The 16,068-nt window shown below is 35.4% G+C and overlaps 2 protein-coding genes across 2 annotated transcripts; one reads left to right on the forward strand and one right to left on the reverse strand.

The window, feature by feature from the left end:
• The first annotated feature begins 339 nt into the window (after window positions 1–339).
• On the forward strand, window positions 340–7,731 carry LOC145228306 (trifunctional enzyme subunit beta, mitochondrial-like). Its single transcript, XM_080093325.1, has 13 exons — window positions 340–514; window positions 955–1,090; window positions 1,621–1,735; window positions 1,961–2,078; window positions 2,435–2,556; window positions 2,830–2,904; window positions 3,746–3,926; window positions 4,350–4,474; window positions 4,920–4,999; window positions 5,544–5,679; window positions 6,158–6,232; window positions 6,549–6,713; window positions 7,530–7,731. The coding sequence occupies exons 1-13, from the start codon at window positions 454–456 to the stop codon at window positions 7,566–7,568; spliced, it is 1,428 nt and encodes a 475-aa protein (XP_079949451.1). The 5' UTR covers window positions 340–453; the 3' UTR covers window positions 7,569–7,731.
• Window positions 7,732–8,183: 452 nt separating this feature from the next.
• On the reverse strand, window positions 8,184–16,021 carry LOC145228305 (cytochrome P450 20A1-like). Its single transcript, XM_080093324.1, has 12 exons — window positions 15,756–16,021; window positions 15,641–15,690; window positions 15,209–15,378; window positions 14,628–14,773; window positions 13,732–13,899; window positions 12,446–12,512; window positions 11,472–11,657; window positions 10,313–10,430; window positions 10,025–10,136; window positions 9,708–9,772; window positions 8,934–9,035; window positions 8,184–8,713 (listed from the first exon to the last, which is right to left on the reverse strand). The coding sequence occupies exons 1-12, from the start codon at window positions 15,846–15,848 to the stop codon at window positions 8,524–8,526; spliced, it is 1,467 nt and encodes a 488-aa protein (XP_079949450.1). The 5' UTR covers window positions 15,849–16,021; the 3' UTR covers window positions 8,184–8,523.
• Window positions 16,022–16,068: the final 47 nt, after the last annotated feature.

Below are 16,068 nucleotides of genomic sequence, written 5' to 3' on the forward strand. Positions count from 1 at the left end.
CTTTCGTAAGTGCGACGAAGTCAGTCATGCGTATCTTCTACGATCAAAGTCCGCCGGCTACGTCACAAAGTCTGCCAAATTATTTTCTTTTCTTACGCTTTATTATATTCCTAAAACATAAATACCCATCACAAAATTATTAGATTACTTTTTTCATTTTGTGCGTAAAAAAACCACTACGCAAAACTTGCTACAATAAACAAAATTTGTTTTGAAAAACTGCCGAATAATTCGACCTCACATGACGCAGCAATATACTGTACTTTGGCCTTGCGAAGATCAAATGACTTTGGAAATCAAATTCCTTTTTTTCATTTGTGATTTATTATCTAGTTGGCTTTTAACTTTTTACGACACCAGTTTTAAAGTAAACTTGAACATTTAGTTTCTGTTTTAAGATAAATTTGTGCGTTAAGTTTTCTTCATTAATTTAGAATTTATTAACTCCAAAAAATGATGGCCAACATCGGAAAATCGTTTTGCAATATTAAACATTCTGCTGCTTTTGGACAAGGTATTACCTTTGATAATAATTTAAGATTCCCGGTTTAATGTATTTCACATTCTTTGTCAGAACTGAGAACACTGAATCTGTTTATTGCTAGTTTTATATTGAATTATTGTGATTGGTAAGATTTTAATTGTCTTTTATCAACTATATGTGATTTTTTTACCGCTTTTTAAATGTTTATTTGTAAGATAAAATTATTTTTGCTAAACAACATTGTTTTGCATAAGAAATATCATCTAGAGATGATTGAAATTTTTTTATCAACGGGTTTATTCAATACCCACATGAAAAGTTTATGTTTGACCTTACAAAAAAATGTCTTGGTAATTGTTTACCCACCATTTTGTACTTTGAAGTAAAATGTAGTTCTTAAAAATCACAGATGCAAAATAGCTGAATTGCATTATCATACCACTATTTATATCACCACTTATTTTAAACAGTTGCCGTTCGCCATTTAAGTGTAACAAACACCAACAATGTGGCAAAAAAGCAGAAAGCAACTCTGGGATCAGCCAATCAAAAAAACATTGTTTTGGTAGAAGGGGCTCGAACTCCATTTCTCATGTCAGGAACAGAGTAAGTTTATGTCAGTTACCGCTAAAATTTGGGATTGCTTTGTGATCCATAGGATCCTTTTCTAACCCGGTTATATTATTTTGGTAAAATCCATACTTAACACAATTGACAACCAATATTGTCACATAAACCAGGGGTGTGCAACCTTTGCCACTGTGTGGCCTAATACTATTGCCAAGATTAAATTGCACGCCACACCTTTATATAACACAAGGTGATTTTACTTTGTTGCTTACCAAATATATGCTTAAATATAAGTATAATTCGCATTTGATTCTAGCCACATAATGCCAGGTCGCAGAAAAATAGCATCGGGCGCATTAATCTGCTCAAAAATATATAATAATTGGACTTGTTTGCCAGTACATTTGAAATCCAAGAGTCTCTGCTGGCCGCACAACCTTTAATCAACAGCCGTGTTGGGCCCGCAGGCTGCAGGTTAACGCCCCTGACATAAATGATTCCCTCCAAAAAAATGTCCATGAAACTTTAGAACTGAGTGTATATTTGGCATCTGCATTTCATTTCAGATACAAAAACCTGATGCCACATGATTTGCAAAGGGAAGCATTCAAAGGATTGTTAAAAAAAACTCAATTGCCAAAAGACTGCATAGACTATGTCATTGTTGGAACAGTCATTCAGGTGATATAATATTTAACAAATACATAATTGAAGCAAACACACCTTTAGAAACAATAGCAAATGATTGGGTAATCATAAATATATATGTAGTTGTGTGTATAGTGTTTCAAAATTCTGCCACCTAATTCATTATGTAGTGCTGTCACATTTATTAGTGTTTGCTAGTTTGTAATTCTGATGACAAGTTTCTGAAAACATACGTTAACATACACATGTTCATTTCAGGAATCCAAGACAGCAAATATTGCTCGCGAGGCCAGTCTTGGTGTCGGAATCTCAAATAAAACTCCTGCTCACACTGTGACCCAAGCTTGCATATCATCCAACCAAGCCATGACAACAGGTGCAGTTTTAAACATTTGATTTTTACAGATTGGCACAGATTGCTGTTGTACTGACACCATCTATGTCAGGGTCACTAAAAACTTATGCTCACAGGAACCCAGTTGCCTGTTGGCTCGTTTCTAGTCGCTTGTAGGACTGGTTCTAAAAACAGCACGTTGTCCTTGTGGTTTGCAAAAAATATTGTGTCACCTTGTGTAGATTCTATCAGAAGTATTGCAACATTTATCCAACCATAGGCAATGAGCAACTACCAAAGCATTGTGTGACAAATGTCATTTTATTTACAAATACTTCTCAGTATGAATACCACATTTTCAAGTTGTGACAGGATTTAAAACCTTATTTGTTTTCAAGGTGCTAACATGATTGCCAGTGGCCAATGTGACGTGGTACTTGCCGGTGGCGTTGATTTCATGTCAGACGTTCCGATTCGATTTAACAGGACAATGAGAAAACTTATGCTGGAAGCAAGCAAGGTGAAAAAACCTTAAATTTATTTAAAAACCATCAACCTTGGTTAATCCGGACCTGATTGGCCCCCAAAAATGGTCAGTATTAGGCAAAGGTCCAGCCTTACCACATTATAAATCATTTGTACTTTGAGTTTTGTCCAAACTAGGTGAGGATCTGGATTTACCAAATCTGGTTTAAGCAAGGTTTACTGTACATAGTTCACCATAACTTGACACAAAGCTCAAGGAAACCACTGTAGATTTTATAACTTAACCATCTCTCAAACTATTTTGCAGACCAAGTCAACTGCCGCATTACTTGGAAAAGTTGCATCTGTACTTACCCACCCGATCAAGTATTTCACACCAGAGGTAAAAATTTGTTTTGCTAATTGTTGAGTTTAGATCAACTTAGTGTCACTTATGCTGTTTGCTGAGGTACAGGGTTTTACACTACCTCCTGTATATGCTACTTACATATAAGAGGCATTATTGTATGCCATGCTTTTTGATTGCGTTACTGAATCAGCTGGTCACCAAGTATTCACACATATTGGTTGCCAACAATGCTTGTGATTCAACTTTTTGATAGGCTCAAAAAGTTGCGTAGCTGAGCCTGCATAGCTCAGTTGGTGGAGTGCAGGCCATGGAAAGGCTCCTGTCATGGGTTTGAATCCCACTGCAGCCTTGATTTTTACTAGCCTGTGCCTTGCCATTAGGGAATGTTTGGGAGAACGACTTGATTTGGTTCAATGGGCCTGGTTTGATACGACTTATATATGATTGTGCACTGATCGCTGCTCTGCATACACGCTTCAGGGCTGATCTCAGTATTAAGTCTATGCATCGTAACTAGTTACAAAAGGCTTTATAGCTTGTTTGCGGTTGAAGTGATGTAAAACCACTTTTGTAGGAAAACGATTGAAAAATGTAATTCTGGTTGAAAACAATTTCAACTTACCTAGCTTTTCTTGCAATTAACCAAAATATTTCCTCAGTCGATAACTCTTTGGGATTTATTATGCAAAAAAAGGTTTGGTTTGGGTGACCGCTAAGTAGTTTTAAGAGACCTCAAGTGTTTCATTTAAATACCAAAAAATAGCCATATTTGTAATTTTGGGAAACCGCTTAAATCACTGTTAGTGGGTAATACTTCTTGCTCGATCCAGTGAGATTTAGAAAAGTTGTTTAAAACATTTTGTTTTTGCACTAGCTTCCAGCCATTGCTGAGTTTTCAAGTGATGAAGTTATGGGTCATTCTGCTGACCGTTTGGCTGCGGCATTCGGTGTTACGCGACAAGCACAAGATGAATTTGCCATTAGGTCGCACACGTTCGCACAAAATGCAACAAACGAAGGAAAACTTAATGATGTAATTGAGTACAAAGTTCCAGGTACAAAATATACAATATATGTGCATTATACATGGTTTAATATTTGAACACTGCATCTTTCAAAATAACAGCTTAAATGTTAAAATTGAAGGAAAATGTAGTGCAGTGTTTAATATTATATTTCATGATTGTGTGAAGTTTTAAATCTCTTAGCAAGTAAAAAATGTATACAATGAGCTATTGATGTGTACACCCTAAATTTTGATTGTGGTTTCAATATTTTAAAATCTATATCCTTAAACAAGCTGCTAAAATTGATGGAAAATGTCGTGCAATGTTTGACATTAGATATTAAGAATCTGTATAAAAAATGTATTTATTGGACTTTGTAAGTTTAACTTACACTCAATTCAAATCAGCTGAACAATTATACTGAAAATAATAGAATATAACTTCTAATACCTAACATGTTTTATGAACTAGGAGTTGCAAATCCAGTCACCAAGGACAACGGCATAAGAGTTTCACCCATGGAAAAAATGGCTCGTCTCAAACCTGCATTCATTAAACCTCATGGAACAATTACGGCTGCAAACGCTTCATTCCTGGTTGGTTAAAACTGTTTTACAACTTTACATAAATCGAGTTATTTTTTTGTTCTGTACACGCCTTCTTATATAACACAAACTGCTTTACAAATACTGCACCACACTAACTATAATCATTTATAGAACTAATAAAAAACAAACAAGCCAAAATATTTGTATAAAACATGCCATTTCGAGAATTTCGTTTGTCATTTTTAATTTTACTATTCTGTAGAAATGTCATGTTCTAATTTCATTGCCTTGCTTGTTTTTAATTAGAGTCTTTAAAACTATGAATAGTGTACCTAACTGCAAAACTATATACATATAAATATCCTAAATAAGCAGTGAATAGTTACAACAGACTTTTTATCTCCAACTCTTATACTGTACTGAGTCTCTGGTAACTTAAAATGCTACAACATACGCACAGTTTATATCTGACTTACACTATCTTTTAACGCAGAGCGACGGAGCAAGTGCTGTTCTTTTGATGGAAGAGGGCAAAGCCAAGCAGATGGGATATAAACCAAAGGCTTACTTGAGGTAACTAAATCATTACAGAGTTTACGGATGAAAATAACGGCCCAAATAGACATAAAAAGCAACATGTTTTATGGTTCAGATGTTTAACGAAATGCTCAAGCCACTATCAGTGATATGAAGGCCACATCTTTATGGCTGTTTTTGTCATCATTAAACTTATGAACAGATCTGTACATAGTGTTCCGAATTACTAAGTTTTTTTTGTGGAAAAACAACAAGTCAATGGCATTGTTCAAGAGTATTACACTACACCTATTTTCAATGTTTGTTACTGCTTCTCATTCATCTTATAAATTGCCTTCGTTAACATATCATAATAACAACAGTGTTGTATAAGCATTGTTATGTTACACTCTGTGTTTTTCTTATTCAAATGCTAGAAATTGTCAACCAAGTACAATTTGAATTAAAAAAAGTACATTTTTCTATTTGGTCGAAATAGCTGATTTAAAATTGTTTGAATCAACCTATGAATAATAAATACAGACATTCAACAAAATGCTTTTCAATCTGGTATTACTAATCCTTATTTTCATTTGATTAGGAATTACACATATGTGTCCCAAGATCCTAAAGACCAACTGCTTCTGGGCCCCGCCTATGCCACACCCACTGTCCTAGAGAAGGCCGGTCTCTCATTGGCTGATATTGACGTGTTTGAATTTCATGAAGCATTTGCTGTAAGTAGTGCTTTGTTTATTTTGAGTCCGTGAACCAATTTAATATAATCAAACAGGTTAAATCAGTGGTTCTCAAACTTTTTTATTGTCGGGGTCAAATGGTATTCTTTTAAGTGTGTAGGGAGCCGCAAAAAAACGAAACTTTGAAAAAATCTATAAAGATTATGACTTTGAAAGCTAAAATAGCAATGTTTGGTGATTTTCTCAGGTCTGGTGCGAGCCACAATATAAGTAGTTGGGAGCCGCATGCAGCCCCGAAAACAGAGTTTGAGAACCACTGGTTTAAATCATGTAAAATGAAATAGAAAAAAACTAAAAAATGACACTGAGTGAACCTTAAAGCTTGCCATATGTTGAAAACACAGTATGGTATAACAGTAAAACAAAACAGAAATTGTAGTTTTGTGGTAAACCTTGATTAAATTGTTTCAAATTTGTTTTACAGACATTCTTTAGTAATCTTGTTTTTTTCCCCCAGGGTCAAATTTTGGCAAATCTTACTGCTATGGAATCTGACTATTTTGCTCAAAAACACATGAACCGACCAAAGAAGGTACAAATGATTTCAATTTGAGATAAAGGGTACAAGGTCTAGTCCTTGTAAAAAATCTGATTTATTTTATCGTTTGGTTCATACTTATGTAAAGAAAACCTCTGTGGCTTAACTTGAAAAATGTTTTTTTCATGCCCTCGTTACGAAAATTTTATAAGATCAGCGAACCGGTGAGCATTACTGGTTATTGTCAATGGACTTTTTGTAACAGAACCGGCTGAAAAATTTGACTTTTGGAACAGAACCAGCTGACAAAAAATTGAATCCCACCACTTCCTAAATTAGAAGCCAAAATTATTAAAAAATCTATTTCAAGGTTGGGGCGCCCCCTATGGACAAGTTCAATTTATGGGGAGGATCTTTGTCCATAGGGCATCCATTCGGAGCTACTGGCTGTCGCTTGGTGACGACGGCAGCAAACAGATTGAAGGCAGAAGACGGAAAATATGCATTGCTTGCTGCATGCGCTGCTGGTGGAATTGTAAGTAGGCTTTCATATTATTGTAAGACAAGAGCCAGAAACCCTAGGCAATAGGTTGGCATGCGAGGTGATTCACGATTCAAAAGTCTGTATTTAGGCACTTTTTGATATATTTTAAACTTCTCTGACACTTGTGTTTTCTGGGTAATGTTTAGATCAGCTTGTACAAACCACTGTTACCATATTTACTCGATTGTAAGCCGCACGCTGGAATTTAGGTACAATTGTTTCATAATACATGTTTCTGTTGTAACATAATATATTGCTTTTCCCAAGTTTGTTACTTATGTTGATAACTGTACCCAACAGAATGTATATAATCTGTAATCTGTACACGCATACAAATTTTAAACCCAAAATCAATTAAAAAGTTGGAGTGTAGAAATAATATCGGTATAAAATTAAAATGTAAGCTGCCCACGATTGTAAGCCACCCCCGATTAAAGCCGCACAAACAGCCAGTAAAAAACAATATAAGCCGTAGCCTACAATCGAGTAAACACGGTACACACAAAATCTTGACAGGCCATGTCATTACCATTAGGTGATAACAAGGTCCCCGAAATCTGTTGCAAGTTTGTGGCACCTTCCAAAGACCTAAACTTAAACAATACATGTTGGCATTATAATTGCTTATGCCCTGTTAGGCTATTACTATGATTGTCATCTGTTTTCAAAAAACTGTTAGCTTGTATGCCCAGTAGTTAAAACCGGCTCAAAAACCAGTTAAGGTTAAATCTGAAAGAATAATGGAAGCCAGCACCTGTAGTGATCTACTTGTAGCAAACATACTGTATTTATTAAACTTGTTTTCAGGGACACGCCATGATTATGGAAAGACACCCAGACAACTGATGCATCCACAAACAAAGCGATTTTTTTTCAAATTTTGTGTAAATTTTTTTGCCGAGCATAGCGCTCTTGTAAAATTGATACAGTGTCTAATAAGGTACTGTACTCAATTTGCAGATGTTGTTTTGCGAAGTTTCACAAAATAAATTAAGCGTTCCATGCAAAACTGTTTGGTCTTGGATAGCAGTGTTCCAAAATCATTTGGTAAAAGGACATTTTGTAAACTGAATTACAGTGGTATTCACAGTACGCCTGGCCCGTTGACGGTGTTATACTGAATCGGATGGTCTCCCAAGCATTCCCACATGGCAAGACATAGGCCAGAAAAATCTAAGTCTTCAATGGGCTTGACATTCTGTGATTTATATATGAGTGTGCCATGACCACTGGTCTGGCTAGACGCTTCAGGGCTGATCCCAGTTATGAATTTATCTTTACAGTAGTGTTTTTAGATTCACACACCCACTAATAATTAGGATTTACCTAAAAAACTAAAATGTGTTTTAAACAATTACACTTCAATGGTAGATATATTTTGGTATTGTCTCAACCAGCAGGACTCCATATCAGGGGAAGTTTAACTCATGGAAAGCATTGTGCTTAATAACCACTGTCAGAAAGAGTTGATTTCTGTAATCTCTCCATCATTGCACCAACAAATTCATTATAGTCAGAAATAAAGAAACTCAAAGCAAAAAACAGACATCATCGAAACAACATACCACCGTAATATAAGCTGACTTGTTGATAATCAATTCTATACGTTTTGATATGTTTTATGCTTCATTTTGGTATAAACCATGGAATAACAAAAGTAGGTAAATTTACCAAATCTGCAAAGTTATGCTCTTAATTTAAAAAGAACAAATATTTTTTGTTATTTACTTTGTATGTTTAGAAAAGCTAGATATTATGCAGGTTTAACACATAATCCTGACCCCATAAAAATATGGCCTCTTCAGCCTGTTCCCAACGATTCAACATTCTGACTTCGTTTCGAAACAGCAATCCAGATTTCGTCCTTTGTCGGCATGGCAACAAAGCTTTCGTAGCTGGGTTCGAGAAAGTCCGACTCGCTTCCGGCCAATGAGACGCTCAGATCAGAAAACACCGAAGCAGCAGTGATGGCAGCAAGATGATACACGAGGCTGTAAAGCATTAAAATTGCAACTGTTAAACTGAATTAAGTCCAGTTTGTGTTAAATTCTCCAACCCAGTGTTTCTAAAAGTTTTTACACAAGGGTGTGTCATGAAACATAAAAATTTTGGGGCGCCCTGATAAAATGAAAATGGAAAATTAGTCTTGAAATGTAAGGATAACTCTTTTATTGTCTTAAAATACTTAACTCTTCACAGACTGTCACAAACCTTTCTTGTGGTTGTCTTCTGCTTCCAGCAAATGCAAAGGGTATAAATGTGAGAGGGTCGGGCAAATCTGTGTCCTTCTGAAGATACCGAGATGGGTCAAAACTAAAAATACAACAAACTATAAGTTGGCAACAGAACACATAAGTCAAGGGTAATAGACTTTTTAGTTTCTTCAGAAATTGTAAAATAAAGGCTAACTAAACAAAATTTGTTTTTAACAAATTGAGTTAGAAAGAATGACATTGTCAGCATTTTTTTGGAACAACCACATGGTCAGAATCTGAATAATGTAACAAATGAACTTTGTCCATGCAATAAGCCAATAATTGATAAGCTGCAGACAGTGCACACTGTTTCGACCTATAGGTTCTCATCAGTGCGGCTGGTGTTGAGAGATCGGCCGTATTGGCTAGTGTAGCCATCCAACGCCACTCCAGTTTGTTGGGAGCAACAGAGTAAAGACCCATGCTTCACCTAGTCTGTGCAATGCCACAACTGGGCTAACAACAGATAAAACTGGCTCACAATGGCCAACAACTGCTTGGAAACCAAAATGAAGACGGCTAGTGTCACATTATCAATGTAAAAGCATAGATCCAATAAATGATAAGCTGCAGACAGTGCACACTGTTTCGACCTTATAGACCTTATATGTCGAAAGAGCATGCACTGTCTGTGGATTATGCAGGCTATAGATGGGTTAAGCAGCCTTAGGGTCAGCTAAGCGGGCTCATGGCACCCCTGCTATGTGTGTATTAATGGCAAACAACTTACAGACAAGGACTGGTCCATAATTTTTCAAGCTTCATTGCAACAGAAACTGCTTCAATAACTGGAGTCTAAAAAATGAAGAAGTTCTGTTTTCTGATACAAAAATATAATGAGTCATGTCAAATTTGCTGTTGCTCATTGAGAGAATTCTTTTCAGTCAAGCATTTTGCGTTAATTTCCGTTAAAACACTATGACAATAAAGAAGATACCACATTCAACTAATGAAAGGCAAAAACTTTACAATTGTATTAAACAAAGATTGACACAATGCATTGCTGACAAAATCTTTTTTTTGTTCAATTTAATACAAGTAGCTCACATTTTTTTCAACTACATGCTCATCAATTGTAGTGTCCATGTCTTGTTGCCGGGCAACCATTGAAAACATTTCGCTACAGCGAACAGATTCTTTCAGTACAGCTTTCATAAACCTGCAGATCAGAAAACATTTAAATCTGCATTATCCAGTACCACAATTGACTTCATGACATGTGTAGTGACAATTAATCAATGTATTAATCATCAATGTATTGATCATTGAAGACAGAAACAATAAAGACAATGTGATGATGTAGTTAAGGAAAACTTGTTAAGGTTAGAAACTGACCTGTTGTCAAAAATTGTGTCTGGCATCAAATCCAGTGATTTTACATCAGAAAGATTTTGTTGCAGTTTTTTCTGTGTCTTTTCGTTTGTTGCAATAAAATACATCATCCAGGATAACACTAAAAATAAAACAACAGCTGTTGTTATAAAAAATAAAGTTGGCCTGATACCCAAAGGACAGGCGAAAGAATGGTTACTTGTGTATGAAAGTGTCATTATTTGGTCAGATACGCCTAAGTATTGGATGACTAATGTTACCGCACATGGAATAGGATATTGACGACAGTACAGTATTATCGGACCACCCCTAATAAAAAGACAACACCTATTTAACCAAGGTCGCTTTAGCCTTTTCAAAAAAATTTTAACTTGATGAAACCATAAAGGGCAACAAAAATTTATTGCTCTGCTTTTTGGGAGGATAAAAAAAATGAAGATTAACTATATAAACAGTGAGCAACATTTGTTCTAGATTGTCAAATTCAAAGCCTTTATCTAACTGGACTATGTATTAAAGTCTAAACACTTCTTAAACAAATCATCAAACAAAACATTGGTTACTTTGTATGTAAACTGCAGGAAAGCAGCAATTGTTAACATAGGTTTGTGCCAACTGAAAATATGTTTGTAATTTGTAGGGTGTTGTTACCAAAATGAGGGTGTCTTGAATGAAACAATAAAACGATTGAGCTGGTCCTGCCAGGCATAATAATAAACAAACAAGCAATGCTCTTCCAGCAGTCCTGGAACATCCATTTATGCACCAACACAATGATTGTTAAAAGAGATTCTAATGTAGATAAATTATTGGTCACTTTTACACCATTTAACTATGTTTTTTCACTCTGTTGGTGTCAGTTTGTAGCTGCACATATTAGTTATCGCTGTTTTTGTGTGCTTTGATGCAAAAGTCGCCATATTAGAAATTTGTCTTGCAAGATATGCCATAATCCTAATGAAAAACATCTTCTATGGGACGTGAAACGTCGGTTATTTATATTAAAAACTGAACAATACTCGTCGGTACACTAAAATGTATTTTCCTTTTGATAAAACTGCTAGAAGAACAATACTCTGTCGGTTACTTTATGATAAACTGCTAGAAGAGCAAAAATTTTTGTTGATAATAACAAATACTTGTGCTTAAATGTTTCACACACCTGCCGTAGTGATTTGGATTCCAATGGAAAAGCTTGTGATAACATCAGCGAGCATTTGTTCTTCGCTGAGAATGTCATTTGACGCAGCAAGCAGACCATCGATGATGCTTAGGGAAGATGACCTTTTTTGTTTCTTCCATTGAGAGTCGATTGCATCTTGAAAAATTTCTCTCAGTTCTTTCACAGCTGGAAAACAGTTTTTGTTTTTGCTTAGAACTTAAATTTATAGTCTGTGTAACATTGCAAACAAAAAACACAGACTGATTTAAGTATTTTAAAGGAATAAAAACCATACTATGGCCTTTTACTGTTGTTTTTCAATGGTTGCCGCAACTAGTTTAAGCTAGAAAACGCTTGTTTCAGATTGCTTGTTGGTTGGCATATGTATAGGCACACTTTTTAATATCATGCTGTTTTTTTCACCACTTGTGTTTTGTGTTATTCACATTTAATATTATTTTGCCTGCATACATTACATAAACTTATTTCTGAACCACATATGGCTTACAATAAAGAATGGATTTTATTTACTTCACAACATTGGATTAGAATGAAGTAAATACGAAAAGCAGGCTTTGTCTATATAAGCTTTGTAATAATGCAACATGGCAGTTCCCAAGTCCTTTGTGGATAGCACAATTAGTGGATCATGATTAAATGAGCTGCAGCTACACCGTATTAAAAGGCGCTATGTGACTGGGGCTCTTAAGAAAGTGAGTTTGGCACATTGTACATGACTGTGGGGACGTTAGTAGAACCAGTTGAGGGGGCCCTCGAATCTAACCACCCGTGTTAGGAAAAAGGGTGGGGTTTGACAGGAAAAAAACCTTCAAGCCACATAGTTTCAAGAGTCGTAAGGAAGAGAACACACCAAACGATGTGGATATTTAGCAAATATGAAGACATAAGAATGAAAATTGTTAAGCATGATGTAATATGTTCCTAAAACTCTGCAACAATATTACTTTTACTACCTTTCTTGATTTCTTTACTTTCTTTCGTTGGTTCTTTTTTGCTAATTGCCAAAACCTCAGTCCAGCACTGAAAATTTAAATAGATATTAAATTTAGTTAAAATGTTATGCTTTGTAGCATTGCTTGATTATGGGAGCAAATTTAACATAGAACATTAAAAGGTAAGTGAGAGATACAAAAACTTGGGAAAGCAGGTGGTTAAACAGATAGACATGGTAAAATGTTTACAAATACCACTGGAGAAAAGCTTTATGCTTGCAATGTACAAGTTTTAAATTACATTGTGACTGTGATTCGCCTTTCGGCGGGTTCACCACTGAGCCTGTGTAGTTAAGTTAATAGACGAGTTCAGGAAAAGACTTCAATCATGGGTTCGAATCCCTCATAGGTTAGATTTTTCAAGCCTGTGCCTTGCCAATGCTTGGGAGCGGCTTGATTCAGTATCATGCCTTTATTAGGGCCTGGCATACTGTGATTTTGATTTGATTGCTGGTCTGCATAGATCAAGGGTGTACAACCTTTTTGCTCTGACGACCGAATTGCAGGACATTATTTTACAAGCGGCCACCAACTACCTTCTAGATTTTGTTTTAAAATTGCTTATGTGAAAAATAGTTTTTTCTCACATATATAAACCACCTAATGGGGACCAAAAAGCCCAGATTAATTTCTAACGTGATGCACAGATTGAGCTGAACAGTATGACGACCACTCTTAGCTATTTATGAAGTCACAATCTATATTGTGACACAAGTGGTGCCTGTTTTTAACATTGTTTGCACACAATAAGCGTATAAAAAGTCTAATGTATAGGGCTACTAAGCTGGTAATACTCTTTACAGTCTCACAAAATCTTTTTAGAGCAGTTTGAAAATCAAAATATTTAGCAAAAGAGTTTTATTTACGTCATGCTGCCAATACATATATTTTAACAAACATATTCCTGGCCACACAAACTTATTTATTTGGCCGCATGCCGCCGTACAGCCGCAGGTTGTGCACCCCTGGCATAGATGCTCCAGGGCTGATCCCAGTTATGTATGTATGTTCATATTAACTGTTTGCAGTGTTCTTTCAAAATTTGTAAGTGAGTCTTTATGAAGTCCTAAAGATTGTGTTCATTGACCTAATGATGACAAACCTATATGAAAAAATGGATACCACACCCTAATAACATGTTTATGCAGTCCAATGTTTTTTCAAAAAAAACAGCTATTATTGCATCGAGAGATAACTAAAGTTAAAAAGTAATATTTTTTCACAAATAGATTTTGGTGTGGACTTACCAACTCCCATGTTTTATGCAGTTTGATAATTTGCTCGTTGCTACTGAAGTGATCACCGAACATCATGGAGCAGACTCCTTTCATTGCTAAACCTCGCATGTGCTGAGTCAAGGGAATGTGCTCTCCTTCAGGCAGTTTCACCCACTTTTGGACAAGTTCTTTAGACAACTAAAGAATAAAGCACACTAGTTAGGATAGTATCATAAAGAATTCCCACCCTAACTTATCTGAATCTGAAAATTGAATTTTACCCAAAAAGTAAACATTCTTTATATCGTTGTGCTTACAACGTAGCGCCATACCTGCCGGTCTGCATTTGCAGTCCTGTAAGACAGAGGAAAGGTTTTTTGCGGTTGGTCTGGGGATGTGTGTTTTTTGCATTTTTTGCTTTTAACCCGCTTTTTATTTTGTTTTTAGACACTGATGATGCTTTTTATAGCGAAATGCATTTGTTTTTTATCAAACAAATAAAATATAGTGACAGATTTAGTGGTTTTTACACTGAATTTTCTTGTGTGCTTACGAATTACTTTAATTATTACACATAAAAGTGTTGGCATACAAAGGTATTACCATTTTGACACAACAAGTAAAATGATTGCGGCGTTCATAAGATTGGCGACCCCTGTTCAAGAATTTAACATTACTAAGCACACATTGCAAGTGGCATTTTAAAACCGGCCTGATTTGAGCTCTGTTGTGCAATCATAATTTATGTAATGAAACTGACTAAACTGTTACCCGATGCCAATTGTGAAAATGTAACTCATGTGAATCAGGTTTCTTTTAACTTCAAAAAATGAACAAGTCTGTTTTGATAATAACATTACCAGAATAAAGTTGAAGCCTAAAGTAACTGGTAGTTAAAATGATATGCAAAAATAAAGAAAACTTACTGATCTAAAGGTTTTGGCATGTTCTTCTCTTGCCACAGATTTCACTTTATATTCCAAAAAATCCCTCCTTTTGAAAACATTTAATCCAGTTGCAAACAAAAAACTCTGATCACCGACGAGAAGTTTCCAATCGTCAAACAAAAAACCTTTGCAACAAAAACAATTAATCAACTGCTATCAAATAGTATAAGATTAAAATGGGGTTTTAGGTTGTCATGCTCCACATCACTTTGGCATTGGGCTATACAACAAGAGATAATAGTTGTGCTCTTTAAACTGAATTTTGTGGCACACTTTAAAACCTTCCATTGCTCAATAGTGTATTGTTAGATGATAGTGAATAAATACTGTTTGCTGCATTAAAACTATTAGAATCATGGAGCTCTGATATGTAGAACAATAATCCATATGTATGTTCCACTTTGAGTAAAATAATAATGACATGCAAAGCCAAGTCAAATTCATTTGCATTGTCACTTCATCACATTGTCATGATGGAAAGGTTTTGTAAAACAGTTAAGGACACTAAACAATACATGGGTTCTCGAGAAAATTGCAAAAACATTTATTATTTCACTTACCTGGTATTTCAAATACTTGTGATCTGGGTGCAAAGTGCTTTAAGTCGCAAGTCGACACAACAAGTTTGGGTCCCAGTCGAAACGCGACCACATCTCCGAATTCACAGTGAAGCTCTCGTAAATATTCGTGTAAGGAGCCTGACCTTTCAAGGTCACTCAGGTTACCTTCCCTGCAGATAAAAGATAAACCTAATCTCAAACTAATGATACCATAACAAAAGCTACAACTTGAAAAAAATCTGGAAAAAAATTTGAAAAAAAAATCTGGTCATCTTGCATTCGAAGAAGTCCTAATCTTAATTTGATTGCTTCTACAAGTTGAGAGTACAAAGATTTGCAAAAGTCAAAATTATGCTTTCAGCAGGATAAAACTCCCAACAACGAACTTTAAATGAATGCAACAAAGCAAATGTCCAGGAAAATTATTCTTACTTTGCATCTGAAGCATCAGGTCCAGGAATAGTTGTAAGCCTTGTTGAACCCTAAAAATAATATAAAGTAACTAAACTGATGGCTAACATGCAAGATATAAACAAAACATACTCACAGGATACAAGTAAAAGAGAAGACCAATAAGAACCAGCAGCAAAATAATGGCGAGTATTGCAACTCCAGTGACGCTTATATGAACATCTAACATACTGATCAGTGGGCTTATATGCAAGGTGGAAATCTAAGACAGATTTTAAAGTTTTGGACACCAAATCACCAAGCATAAGTATTGATTCTAAACTGAGTTTTGACCTGACCATAAAAAGTTAAATTTCTTAGTCAGTATTTTGGTGCAATTGTGCCTTTTTCGCGAAAAAAATACACTCAAACAAAATGACGTTTTTCGCGAAAAAAATACACTCAAACAA

This window comes from Phallusia mammillata, chromosome 5 (assembly GCF_965637545.1).
Source record: "Phallusia mammillata chromosome 5, kaPhaMamm4.hap1.1, whole genome shotgun sequence".
Taxonomy (NCBI): domain Eukaryota; kingdom Metazoa; phylum Chordata; class Ascidiacea; order Phlebobranchia; family Ascidiidae; genus Phallusia; species Phallusia mammillata.